At 35.6% G+C, this 15081-nt stretch overlaps 2 protein-coding genes across 2 annotated transcripts; both read left to right on the top strand.

Moving 5' to 3' along the window:
• The first annotated feature begins 9850 nt into the window (after positions 1-9850).
• On the top strand, positions 9851-10915 carry LOC122514068. Its single transcript, XM_043630709.1, has one exon. The coding sequence runs from the start codon at positions 9851-9853 to the stop codon at positions 10913-10915; it is 1065 nt and encodes a 354-aa protein (XP_043486644.1).
• Positions 10916-10975: 60 nt separating this feature from the next.
• Positions 10976-14763, top strand: LOC122514067. Its single transcript, XM_043630708.1, has 2 exons — positions 10976-12818; positions 13001-14763. Exons 1-2 carry the CDS (start codon positions 10976-10978, stop codon positions 14761-14763), a joined length of 3606 nt encoding a protein of 1201 aa, XP_043486643.1.
• The last annotated feature ends 318 nt before the right edge of the window (positions 14764-15081 follow it).

Genomic DNA, 15081 nt, shown 5'->3' with positions numbered 1-15081 from the left:
GAACAAGAAACGATAGGGAAATATGCTGATAACTTACGGAAAATATATAATAAGTTGCAACTTTACAAGTCACTTAGAAGAAAAATTGCGAAAAGTTCGTAATGGAATACGTAACGTTGATATAAGAACTCATATTAATGAGTCTCCTAGATTATCATTCGAGGAAGCGGTAGTAGTGGTGTTTGCACTGGAAAAAAGAATGTTTGTTTTGGCAAAGTAAACAAGAAAGCCTAAGTTTTACTACAGGACTTTAAACAATAAACAAATAAAAAGAGAATAAGCAAAAAAAATATCTGCAATTAGTATAGTAGTCTTCAATAATTCACGAAGAAGAAGAAAAGCAAAGAAATCACATTTTTATAACATTTTCTACGAGAACAAGAAAGTTCTTAACCAGTAAGGTTTTATCATCAGCTATTTAAGAACAAGGAAATTCCATTGAAAATATTACACTAGCAAAGGTTAAAAGAAGTTTAAGTAAGCAAAAAAGCTGTGTTTCTATCGTTAAAGAATTTCCTGCACGTTATCGATAAATTTCAAACATCTTTTTTTGGACACACAATTAACACAATTAAGATATTATTTTTATATTAAAGACATGAACATTTTTTTTGTTTTCAACAAATGTTTCTAACAAATTAGACGAAAAAAAATATATTTTTCGAGAATAATATTGTTTTATTTAAATTTTGTACAAAGTGAATGCATAATTATGATATTTAGATAAAAACTGTTTATAAGTTAGTACATGTAGTTACCTTATATTGTCCTATCAGGTTTTTATCATCATTTTACAAATTGTTTGACAAAATGCTAATTAATTGTTTCTTTAAAGTATTAAGTACCCCGACATTCTGTAAGCATCATTTCGGGTTTCGAAAATGGCTTTGAATAATCGAGCAAAGTCATCGTCTAATTCGTAATATATCACGAAATCTTAAACAGAAAAAATACTGTTTAACAATATTACTGGACTTTGGACAAGCTTTCGATATAATGTGATACACTGGACTATTGTATAAACTCAAGTAAACGCTGCTGTATCCTTTCTACATAATCCTCAAATCTTACTTCACTGACAAAAAATTCGTCCTAAGGTACCTAAATTACTTCACCACACTTTTTCCAATCCTATCCGGTATCCCATAAATCAGTGTACTAAAACTATTATTATACGTAATTTACAAGGCAGATTTAACTAACTCAGATGAGATAACAACGGCTTCATTTGTGGACGACACAGCTTTGTTAGCATCAGATGACTATCCTCAAAACGGGATTGAAATCCTTCAACGTCATCTGCACGTGCTAGAAAAAATATGCCAAAAGTGGCGAATCAACATTAATGAAAATAAATTAGTACGTGTAACCTTAACGCTGCGTAAGCGCACATGTCCTCCTGTGACCAGAAATTAAGCAGTTTTACAAACTAAAGATTTAGTCAAATATTTAGTTAAGGTACTGGAAAACAGACTGACACGGAATTCAACTGTAGGGAACCTCTGGTAACTCAAATATTGAAATTCTTCACAGATTTTAGTCAAAAACCCTGCGGAATATTTGCAATGTCTTATGGTTAAAACAAATGAAAGAATTTACAAGGACTTAAGAATTTTTACAGTAAAAGAAGACATTGCAAATATCAGTGAACACTACAACTTCCGATTAGACAAATATCGAAATCCTCTAGCAACATATTTGTTAGAAAATACTGGTTTAGTACTTAGGTTAAGAAGGTTCTACCCTTCTGATCTAGAAACAAGATTTGGCTTATCAATTATCTTGTTATGCTGATAGAATTTTGTATGTTTACATTTACCATTTTATCATCTCTTGCCATTATTTGTTAATGCATTACGTCAGCATAAATTACTCATAATGCTTGCTGAGAATTGATTGTATTTTCTTCTATTAATAAAAAAGAATGTTTAAGATAATATATTTAGACGATTTATATTATCTATTGTATTTTTATTTGATTTTTGCTTTAAGTGAATATAGAAAATTGAAAGTTGGTTATGAGTAACTCTGTGTCTAATTTTGTTTATGTTTACGATCTCATGCCTAAGCTTTTGAAATTCATCTTTAAGGTCTTTCAGATCAATAGAGTGATGTACGTTTTGTAAAACAACATAAAACGATTGTTGACTTGTTTTGAAATAGTTTTTTAACTTACTGATACTCTAATTTACTCTTTACTCTGATATTGTTACTCTACTCTTTAAACTCTTACTTTACTTTTTCAACTCTTACACTCGTCGATACTCTTTACACTCGTTAATACATTCGTCAAACTCATCAAACTCATACTCATTAAACTCATCAATATACTCAGATTACACTCGTCCAACTCGTACTCCTCTGCCCATTCTCTCACCTTATATCCTTTCTTCCTTTTGTCTTCCCCGCATCCACGCTAAATACATACATACATACATACTCTCTCATTCCCTTCATACTACAATAATAAAGGAAAACAATTCTTAACCTATACCTAACCGAAAAACAACTTTTTCCTGATTCTCGATTATTCTTGAATATTCATATTTCAACGCCTCTTGTTTCTATATTTATTCCAATCCCACATGTATGAAAACTAGCGTTAGATGATTTCAATATTCCCGTTATTTTTCTACAGGTCTCACAAGGGGACCTTACACTGGGATACCAACGGATTTTAACGAGCTTTGGTATATTAGTAGTATACTTTTAAGGTGTTATTGTGGTAAAATATTTTCGTCAAATGCCCAGCCAATTTTGAGAATAAAGCTTTAAAACATTATTTGTTATACAATTGCATGCATTAAAATTATTTATTTCTTTTTATACATTAAAATTATTTTTCAAATTTGGCGCTCCAGCGAGTGTTTATTAGTGGTCTTAGTTTTTATTTTTCTTCACCTTTTTCCTTCAGCCCGATATTCACGCGTACACCGGTCCGGATTTTGTAACGTGTACAGTTTTAAAACTATACCTGAAACTATTATATTACTCTTTTAAGCCCTGTTGTCCTTCACGTCACGTGATTACTGCCAAAATAAAATATGCAATATTTAAAATCAAGATTCTTCTATACGTGAATACCTGGATGGGTTTCATAAGTTTTTCTTCATTAATTAACTCGTTTATAAAAAATATTAATATTTTTTGAAAAATAGTTCACCACGCGATAGTCTATTTATCCGATTCATGAAATTTCGAGTAGTTTGATACCACTGTTGTTTAATCAAAATTTTTTTTATTAGTTATCTTATTGTTTATAAGAAATAGAAATTTTGTTGAAAAAAAAGTTCACCACACGATAGTGTATTTATCCGATTCATGAAATTCCGAGTCGTTTAATACCTATATTGTGGTACCGATTTTTTAAAACTAAGAAACGAAACTAAGAAAAAAAGAAATGCAGTCTCACTGCCTCTAATCTCGTTTATTACCACTAGTGGGGATTCGCGCATGCGCCGTGCAGCATATGAAAGATCCGAAGAGTGTGACTTTTGTCTTACTCATTGGCTTCGGAGTAAGCGACAGAAAAATTGAATATATTAAAACTGCTTTTTTCCATTCAAAAAAAATTTTTTTATATTTAATTTTTAGCTAGCCGTACGCATTTTGGTCTATAGAATCTGTCAATATTAAAAAAAAATTTATTTTTCAATATTGACTATTTTTTAATGCCAAAAAACTAAAATTCGTTTTTTGATAAAAATGGCCAAAAATTTATTGAGCTTTTTTGAGCTTTTTCATTATAAAGCTAGATTAAAGTTACAATTTAAAAAAGAAAATTTTTAATTAATGGATTTTTCGCTGAGTTAGAGCTATTTGTTTACAAGCGCTCGCACTCGGCGCCTATATTTTTCATTAAAAAATTCATAACTCGTAAACTATTAGTCGTTGAGGAATCAGGTTTTACTCGTTCGATTTGTTATTCTTTTCTCTAAATTTCATACGCAGCATGTCTCGACTACTTTTTATTAGTTTTTGAGATATTTTAATCTAAAGCTACTTGCAAAATGGCTATTTCGTAAACGATTGAATTTCTGCGATTTTTTTCTGTGAAAATGATCTACATATTTTCTGAATATTAAAAAAAAAGTTTTTAACTTTTGAGCAATTTTTTTGGAAGTCGTAAACAAACCCTGTATTTTTTCTTGGCCGACTGGATTATATGCCGTGCCTTCCTATCGTTCACTTCAGTAAAGTCTCGTAGCCGTCTGCAAAGGTGCGACGTTGCACCGCTATTTACGCAACATGTTGCCGCGACATATTCTCCTCTGTACGTAATCCCTTCTGTGATTTGGCAACCGCGCACAATACACGCTCTCCGTGCCGTTCGCTTCCAGCGGTTCGTTTGCTTTTCGGGATCTGCATTTTTCTCTGCACAAGGTATAAGAGTGGGAACAGACGAAATGTAACCACGTAACAGAACATAGAAGGCGTCAGAAGGGGTGCTAATACAAATTAATACGGAGTTGCCAATCGCAGAGCGAAGCACGAGTAACGTCGTGTGTACTATTACTCCTATTACCAACAGCTCTCAATAATTTGCGTAATTTTAATGTGCATCATCTTGTCAACAAAAACGGTTCAAGGTTATGCAATAGGATCGTGCTCTGCACAACTGAAATGCCAGATATTTATTATGCCACATCGAAAGGGTCGTAAAGGATATAAACGTGATCATTTCTTTAGATGTCGAAAAGTTATTGGATAAATTAGAGAATAAAAAATAAATGTTAATATAAAAATATTATTCCAATATATATTATATGTCAAATTCATTTATGTAAAATATAATGAAAAATATAAATATTGTAACATTAGGGGAGAATAAGTGTTAAATTAAAAATTAAAAGAGAAAAAAATATTAAAAGTATCTTAGCTATTATATTAGTAATTTGTAAATTATACATTTGGATATAATGTTAAAAAGAAAAATTTTATTGTAGCAAGGGAATAAAATGTAAAAAAGACTTTTGAAATTTTTGCTTGAAGGTAAGCGCGATCCGGAAATCACGTGGGTCTCTCAACAATGTTGCCATATATGTGTCAAACCGGGGATTTATTGAGTAACGTGTTAAGATTGATGGGTAATATAAGAGAATAAATTTGAAGATAAACGAATTTAGGTAGTTTCGATTACTTCGTATAGTAACTACCGGATTTAAGCATCGCTTGTCTATTCTTACACCACTGAATTGTGTTTTTATTATAATTTATTTTACTACTAGATCAACTTTCGCTTGTTCTTTTATTTCATTCTAATGATCTTGAGGAAAACAGCGAGAAGAAGAAGTAATAAAAGATAAGGCGGTAGGGGCGAAAGTATTTCAAAGGAAGAAAAACGTGATGTAAAAAGTTGTGGAACGTCACAAAAGCCTAGGAGGCATAACTGTATCTACGCATAAACGATCTGTATATGTAGCTGTCGTAAATGAAAGTAACTATGCGTCCTACCCATGCACAAGGCTCAAGACACAATACTCCAACCTTGCTCTGCACGCCTTTGCATGCCCTAGCAATTCCCCTAACACCGCATTCATTAAAGCAATTCGACGCTAAGTACAAATTCTTCTCTACGGGTTAAACAATCAAAACAAAAATATTAGAAATGTTATTCAATGATTTTAATAGTGTCAATAATTTGTTCTAAGTTTGCAGATAGAATTAAAATAAAATATGTGAAGAGAGAGAAAAGAGAAAATATAAAATATTTTTTATTTACTAGACAGAAAAGTATTATCAATATGCGTTATATTGTAACAATACCTTGCAAAATATTGATTTACATCTCTTGTGCAACGATCACGATCAGAGATAGAGATGTTAAAAGAAAAATTTTACGTGCGATTAGAGTACCATCATGTTCACCTGAACAAAACTTGATGTAAATGGTAGATGTCGACTCGTAATAAAAGTATATATATTACATATTTTTCTTCGAAATTTATAATATATATGTTATATCATTTTTATATTTTAATAAAAATTGATAGTACAACATATTCTTGATATTCTAGCAATTACTTTTCGATATTACTTTAATTGAATATTTTTCTTTTATATTTAATATTTGCTTACACTATTAACTCTTACAACAATGGATCTCAAGTTTTGTAATAATAGTAAATTTCCGATTTAAATTCGATTAAAACTAATTCCGAATTATTTTAAAGTTTGAATTAAAAAAAGAAAACAAATAAAAAATTGAACACACGTGGAATAAATGAAACAAGGTCGTTCTAAAAAGTATCGAATCATCGCTAATAAAAAACGAGTAAAATTTTAAACTTGGCATAATTTTTAATGTTAAAAATAACACTTTTACGATTGAGATTATTTCGTAACGCAAAAAAATTATTGGCGATTAATTTTGTAGATTATTATAGTTTGTTAGTATTTGAATTTAACGTTTTTCATACAGTGTTACGGACAAAATTTAATTTAAAGAAGAAGAAAAGAAATAATCTAGATACTAATAATCACATTCGTCCGGATATAGAAAAATTGCACTAGGTGTACACTTGGTGAAAGTTTAAATGTTTAATATTATTTATATCTCTTTCCTTGAAAGTTTCATTTTTAGTCGCCTTTTACGACAAGACGGGATTACTGAGGGGGTATTATTACCCGCCCACCCTACGTGTTTTATTATTATTATTTTTATTATTACATATCAAATTTTGTTTGTCTGATTTAAATAATGTAATTTCATTATTTCGAATGATTTTTTTTTCGTAAAACAATTTAAGAGAATAAAAATTATAGAAATGAAAATGAAATATTATTTGTTTCAGATTATTTTTAATCTTATCAGTTGCGGAACATATTTTTTTTAACAAAGTATAATGTTTATAGAAATAACGAAGCGAAAAACGATGAATCATTGAAAATTTTAATATTTGGTAATCAAAATTACCACGTGTCGGTAATCAAACTAATATTTTCAAGGAAATTCGTATAATAAAAAATAAATATAAAATAAAAAACGTGCTACGAAAAATTGGAACCACGTAAAATTCTAAAATTAAATTTAACGTTTTCTTCAACGCGTGATAATGCTCTAAACAATAAACTAATATTGTACTTTCTAAGATATAAATACGATGTTTGAATAGTGCAAAAGCAGATATTCGAGCAACACAACTGCATCGATTTAGAATAAAACATTTTGCTATAAAAAAATAGAAAGAATAACTTCGAGTTTTCTGTTCTTTTGGACCATCTTAGTTCACGTAAGTATCGCAATAATTTAATGCTAATAACGAAAATTAAATGATTTCATTAAACGTTTCTCACATCACTTATAGAGAGACTTAGAGAGAATTAACTGATTAATTTAATAATATTTTAAAGATGAAACAACAAGTGAATAATTTTTTCTGAAGTAAAAAATATTGTTTTTTGTAATTTTTTAGGGAAATAATCAACATGCGTTTTCTTTCAATAATTTGCGTATTTTTAATATTCACCATTTTTTTAACAAACACGGTTCAAGGTTATGCTACTGGTTCGAGCTCTGCAGAACCTAAAGGCTCGATCATTAATCCTCCACCACGGAAATGTCCTGAAGGATACAAACTAGATCGTCGCTTTGGATGTAGAAAAGTTATTAAGGTTTAATAACTTATAGTATTAATAAAATTATAAATAATGTAACATAAGTGGAGAATAAATGTAAAATTAAAAATTGAAAGAAAAAATAAATATTAAAAGTACCTTTTCCTATTATATTTTTAATTTGTAAATTATATACTTCGATATAATATTAAATATAAAAATTATATTGTTGCAAGAGAAAAAAATGTAAAAAACCAATTTTTAAAATACAATAATCATTGCATTGGAATAATCCAAATTTTGTTTTATTAATTATTTAACTACCTAATACCGAATAACAATTGATCTACGTTCTTGCCACGTTCTGTATATCTATATATATCGACGTAGAAGCGCGGCGTTTTTAAATCGAATCTGAATGCTTATGGCACGCCATTTTTTTACTTATTGTCAAGAAAAGTAAACCTTCAATAACAGAAAAACAATAATTAATTTTAACATAAACTATTATTATTTAGTCGAGAATAAAAATAATGAAATTATTTCGTGTCTCGATACATAAAATTAATTAGTATAATTATTTGATATAAATATTTGTCTCACAAAAATTTATTTGTGTATCAAATTGAATACATATTTAAAGAAGAAGAATTTTATATCTACGCATAATGTACGATCGGAATCGATCATAGCCGAAAATCGATTGTAACTAAAATACGAGATTACTATGCGCCCACTAATTCGATAGAGAGTTACTAGTAACTAGCATGCATAACCCCACCACTCGACCGTCGAGTGAGAGCACCCTGCAGGGCTCATTACAAAAGACATTCGGTCTATTCAACCGCTGGACGCCTACGAGGACACTTGGAGACAAGTTAATCGGAGACTACAAGCGAGAGGAATATTAGAGAGAGAGGCAAAGAATTCATCTGTTGAGACGAATACGTCTTAGAGATATACCCGGTAATAGACGTAGAGGTGGTAACCCGGTAGTAGAGGTAGAGGCGACAATTAACGGTGAGAGATATAATTTTTATTTCTTTCAACTTGATTACCCATCCGGGTGATCGTGACGAGAAGTGATTACGGACTATGTCCGTTATCCATCGTCGTCCATTGTATTAATAACAACCAGGGTTTTTTGCCGCAAGGCTTTTTCCCTGACGAGCCAATAAAGCATTGCACTTATTGGCTCAACCACGTGTTTTTATTTATTCTAATTCACCTTTTCACCTCCTTATAATAAGCTTAATCCAATCGCCGGAGGACTCCGTGTTGGAGGAATTTTGGCAAATACATTTTGGTGCCTCCTGTGAGGTCTGAATTTCTGATTCCTGGTTTGAGTGAAGCTGCGTATACGGAATCGCCACTGAGAAAATCTAGTTCCTGAACATACACGCTGCCACGTCGAGCTAGTCATCACAAAGGATTCGAAAGGGAGATAAGTAGATTGCATCATTTGTGCATACGTTTATGCGTATCCACTTTAAATATTATAAAATATTCTATAGGAAATTACGTCTTCGAACCCCGTAGAAGTTCGTAATTTCTAATATAAATTTTATTATTTTCTCTCATCTTTCTTACTAAATTGGTATATTAAAATCGGAAACAACTCATTCGAATCCACTTCAAATTTTAACCGAAGTAACGTATATTAATAGAATTTGAAAATCGCTTTGTCTTCGGACAAAGAGCGCGATAACAGTTTATACGGTCACATCGCTTAGCAACGATATATTTTCAAATCGCTTTGTTTCTACGGTTACATCGCTTAGCAACGATACATATTTTCAAATCGCTTTGTTTTCGGACAAAGAGCGATAACAGTTTCCACGGTTACATCGCTTAGCAACGATACTTTTTCAAACATAAGATTAAGCAACGACGAAATCGTGACGTCGATAGAGCCGATAGATAAGGGACCCCCACCCCCTTCTTTACCAACTCACAGCTCAGGACCGTAACCGCGTAATCGGAAACCCGACGCATTATAACAAAAATTCATATATTAAAATCTTCGTATTCAACATAATTTACATTAACCCATCTTCGAAAAGTAAGATAATTAAAACCGGTAAACGATGGAACCGAAGGAACGTTTGAATCGGTTACGAAGGACATTAAAAATGCAATTGACAATTTTTGAACAAGAAATTGAAGGGGAGAGATTAGATGAAACAACATTAGTAGGTCGATTTAAGAAAATCACGAAACACTTAGAAGCATACGATCAGGCACAACTGGAGTGTGATGATGAGGATTTAGGGGAAGAGAAATACAAGAAGTAATGTTAATATTACGCCGGTACCATGCCATAGAAGCAAGAGTTCACCCAAATCCAATACCCGCGGCTAACATTCCGAACGATAACAGTATAATTTCAAATCAGACGAGTACGACCGACCGACCGATTAAATTAAAACGAATTGAGATACCTAAATTTGATGGAAGATTAGAAAAATGGTTAGAATTTAAGAAAGGTTTTTTAACTCTGATAGACGCGCGGTCGGACATATCCGATCTAGAAAAACACGCCTATCTTCGAGATGCATTGCAGGGCCGTGCACTCGAAGTGATTACACTATATTCAGGGGACGGGTCGAATTACAAACTCGCGTGGGAAGCATTATTAGAAAAATACGATAGAAAACGCGTACTGCTAGCAAGACTTCTCGACGCGATTCTGGATTTAACACACTCCGAGGATGATTCGGCAAGAGGGATTCAAAAACTCATAAGAGATACGGAGGCATATCTCAACATGATTGATTCGTTTAACGAGCCTCATGCCCTAACAGTGCGCGTTATCGAGCGCCTTTTACCTCGTCGCGTTCGGGAAGAATGGGATCGACAACTCAATTCGGACGATTACCCTACCCTCAAGGAACTCTATAAATTTTTAAAAGAGATAGACCACCGATACAGTGCTTCGGAGAAGCTAACGACGGATATCAAAGACGAGCCCCGCGAAAAACGTAAACGCACCGAACCGACCGCGTTACGACCGCGGAAACGACAAATTGTAAGACCCACGCGTACATTTCTCACGGAGATTAAACAGAAATGCACCCTTTGTAAAAGAGATTCTCACGCACTATTTCGTTGTAGTCGATACGGACGCATGACACCGCTCGAGCGATGGACAGTAGTAAAATCTCGGAGATTATGTCCAAATTGTTTAAAAAGACATGTAGGAAACTGTTCAGGTCCACTTTGTCAGATTTGCTGCAGACCGCATCATACATCGTTACATAGAACTGATTCAAATAATCACGCGGAAAATTATGAAAGCCCGTCGCCAAAAAGGGAAGCTGTCGCGACCGCGTCTCAAACCGATTCTAAAACATTGTGACTTAGGCCAGTTTTTCATGTTAACCCGCGAGGCACAACGCCTCAATTACTCATGAGCGCGATGTGTCGCGTGAGAAGGGGGGACGGAACTTATAAGCAATGCCGCGCACTATTAGACACCTGCGCAGCAGCGCATTTTATAACCGAAGACGTCGCGAAGGAATTACGTTTACCAATCAGACCGTATTCAATTCCTATCAATGCCATTAATGATACACGAACTCGATCGACGGGTATTATCGAGATAACAATTCAATCCTTAGATAGTCGATATAAACGGAACCTTTCATTACTCATCGTACCCAAGATAGCCGACCAAGTTCCAAGCGAAGTCTTTCCTCGAGAACTTATTAAGATTCCAATCGATCGAAAATTAGCAGACCCTCAGTTTCACTTACCGCGACCAGTGGATATTTTGATAGGTTCCGGAGCCACGTTATCCCTTATGTCCGTTGGACAATTTCGTTTGTCACGCGCCCGCGGCGATCTAATACTTCAAAAGACGCAGTTAGGTTGGGTAGTCGTCGGCGGAATCGACTCGGAAGAATCAAAAGAAAAAACCGCACTGTTCGCGACCACAGAGTTGAGAGACCAATTAGAAAGGTTTTGGTTAATCGAGGACGCGATCGTGACGCGAACGGAAGGAACACAGGAAGTAGAATGCGAAACCCATTATACTCAAAATACAAAACGCGACGAAACGGGACGATATATAGTGCGTTTACCATTCCGCGAAAAGGGACACGATTACAGCGAGCTGTATCATATAGCTTTACGTCGCTTCCACAACCTATGGAAAAAGTTGAACGCGAACCCGGAACTTCGGAAAGAGTATGAGCGCACCATGCAGGAATATTTAACATTAGGACACATGTCGCTTGTCGAGGACGACCCGACGGGCGGCTGTTATCTTCCCCACCACGCCGTTATTAAATCAACCAGCACAACGACGAAGGTTCGAGTCGTATTCGACGCTTCTGCAAAGAATAGTCAGGGCATTTCCCTTAATAGTACATTGTTAGTCGGGCCTACGATACAGGACACATTAGTGGAACATTTACTGCGATTTCGTACATATCGATACGTGTTAACCGCGGATATAGAGAAAATGTATCGACAGATATGGATACATCCGGACGATCGGCAATATCAACGTATATTTTGGATACATAAGGATCGAATTCGTACGTTCGAGCTCAATACGGTTACATTCGGTATAGCGTCAGCACCCTTTCTCGCCATTCGGACCATAAAGCAACTAGCGAAGGATGAAAGCGTCAATTATCCCCTCGGAGCTGAGATTCTAAACCGAGATTTATACGTCGACGATCTCATCACGGGAACCGACGATGTAGAGACACTCGGGAGAATACGAGACCAGACCATCGAGATATTAAAACGAGGCGGTTTTAACATACGGCAATGGGCTTCCAATTATAGGCCGATTCTCGATAAATTAGATACAAAAAAGGTTAACGTCGAATTCTTCTCCGGAGAAACATCGATCCTAAAGACACTCGGAATTTCATGGAATACACATCATGATCATTTGATCTATACAGTCGCGCCGATAGACCTTCATGAGAAAATCACAAAACGTCGGATACTGTCGGAAATCGCGAAAATATATGACCCACTGGGATTATTAGGCCCCATTATCTTAACAGCTAAAATCTTGATCCAAGATTGCTGGAAAACTAAGGTCGAGTGGGACGAGTCGGTACCTAATGCATTGCATTCCTCCTGGACAAGGTTCGCAGAACAATTAAAATTAATTGACAATTTGACCATTGAAAGACGTTTGATCATTGATAATCACATTGAAGTACAAATCCACGGATTTTGCGATGCGAGTCAGGCGGGTTACGGTGGCAGTTTATACGTAAGATCGCGAGATCAAGTTGGTAACGTACACATACGATTATTCTGCGCGAAGAGCCGCGTGGCTCCACTTAAGGACACGACCATACCGCGATTAGAATTGTGTGGAGCATTAACGCTTGCTCGACTATATAGAGAGATCGGGCATCTTGCGGAATAAGACCTAACAAGATAATCTTTTGGTCCGATTCCACGATTGTATTAGGTTGGTTAAGAAAGGATCCCAACACGTTGAAACAATTCACGGCGAATCGCGTACGCGAAATCCAGGAAATTTGTGTAGGGATCACGTGGCGGCACGTACGTACAGAGAACAATCCCGCGGACGCATTATCTCGCGGACAACTTCCACGCGAATTCATAAAAAACAATTCGTGGTTTCATGGCCCTTCTTGGCTTCGCCGACCGGAACTTGAATGGCCAATTCAGACCGAAACAGAGACAGACGAACTACCCGAACTTAAAAAAATTCCATTATTGATGACACGGATCGAACCGGAGAGCATCTTTCGGCGATTCTCTAACTACACGCGATTATTAAGAATCACAGCTAGATGTAGAAGATGGGTCAAAACCAATTCATATCGGGGAGAAATTTCGACCGCGGAAATAATAGATACAGAACGACACGTACTCAGGCTCATACAAAATGAACAATTTCGCGCCGAAAAGGATAGATTAACTGAATCGGGGGGAGTAAAGGGCGCAAGACTCGCCGCGCTAAACCCAATCATCGATGAAACGGGCTTGATTCGAGTAGGAGGCCGATTAAAGAATGCGAACTTACCTTTCCAGGAGAAATGTCCAATATTATTACCATCGCACCACCACGTGACCGATCTCCTCATCCGGAAATTCCATGAACAAAATTTTCACGCCGGCATACAAACTACTCTCTACGCTATACGCCAACGATTTTGGCTTTTGGACGGTAAGAATCAAGTGCGAAAAATCGTACGTCATTGCGTACGTTGCATTCGATTCCGTGCATCTGGCATACAATACAAAATGGGCGATCTACCGAGATCTCGAGTCCAAGAAACCATCGCGTTTTCCCACACTGGAGTGGATTTCTTTGGTCCACTCTATGTGAAAGAAAAGAAATACCGAAATAAGGGTCGCGTGAAGGTATACGGGTGCATCTTCGTCTGCATGTGCATAAAGGCCGTGCATATCGAGTTAGTCAGCGACTTGACAACAGACGCTTTTCTGGCCGCCTTTCGACGCTTCACGGGGCGAAGAGCGATTCCATCGCACGTATATTCGGATAACGGTACCAATTTTGTCGGGGCGAACAACCAATTAAGGGAATTATACGCGTTAATCGAATCGGAAGAGTACAAAACAAAGATCCATAATTACGCGACCGACCAAAGAATCTCGTGGCACTTCAACCCCCCATTATCACCTCATTTCGGAGGTCTATGGGAGGCCGCGGTTAAGTCATTCAAACACCATTTTAGACGGGTGGTAGGAGAAGCCTTATTTACATATGAGGAACTGAACACATTCGCGATCGAAATCGAAGCCATATTAAATTCGAGACCTTTATGCCCTATTTCGTCAGATCCGAACGATGCGACAGCTCTAACACCTGCACATTTTTTAGTAGGAAGACCTCTTAATATGCTACCAGAAGAAAACTACGAAAACACGCCGATAAATCGACTATCGTCATGGAAGCACATTACAAAGGTGCGACAAGACTTCTGGCGACGGTGGTACATCGAATATTTACGCGAGCTGCAGAAACGACAGAAATGGAATAATTCCCAATATAAACTGGAGAAGGACACAATAGTCATCCTCATCGATAAAAATCAACCCTGCATGAGGTGGCAATTGGGACGGATCATAGACGTCCATCCCGGAGAAGACAACGTGGTTCGGGTAGTAACCATAAAAACTACTCACGGAAACATCAAGCGAAACGCGACAACCATCTGTCCTTTATTAAGTGATAGATGAATAGTTTAAATATGCACGCTAACGAAATATTAAGACATAATGTAATTTGCAATAGATAAGCTTGTACGTACAAGATATACAAGATATATAAGTCGCCTGGCCAGCGACATTATAACGACGCTAAACGATCTACGACAAACCCATTGTAACCTAAATTAAGAAATTAACGTCATACCTACGTAGGTTAAGAATATTGTTGATAGGTACCCTCTCAACGGGGGGAGTATGTACGATCGGAATCGATCATAGCCGAAAATCGATTGTAACTAAAATACGAGATTACTATGCGCCCACTAATTCGATAGAGAGTTACTAGTA

The sequence above is a fragment of the Polistes fuscatus genome, unplaced genomic scaffold (genome assembly GCF_010416935.1).
Source record: "Polistes fuscatus isolate 324 unplaced genomic scaffold, CU_Pfus_HIC Scaffold130, whole genome shotgun sequence".
In the NCBI taxonomy this organism is placed as follows: domain Eukaryota; kingdom Metazoa; phylum Arthropoda; class Insecta; order Hymenoptera; family Vespidae; genus Polistes; species Polistes fuscatus.
Note: the sequence above shows the minus strand (reverse complement) of the source record. Positions and strands in the feature narration are given on the sequence as shown.

What these genes read in the sequence shown, in the direction of transcription:
- LOC122514068 (XM_043630709.1), top strand. Translation starts at nt 9,851, where the DNA reads ATGTTAATATTACGCCGGTACCATGCCATAGAAGCAAGAGTTCACCCA.
- LOC122514067 (XM_043630708.1), top strand. Translation starts at nt 10,976, where the DNA reads ATGTGTCGCGTGAGAAGGGGGGACGGAACTTATAAGCAATGCCGCGCA. An exon ending in AAGATCGCGAGATCAAGTTG is followed by an intron (nt 12,819 to 13,000) that starts GTAACGTACACA and finishes CGATTGTATTAG; the next exon opens with GTTGGTTAAGAAAGGATCCC.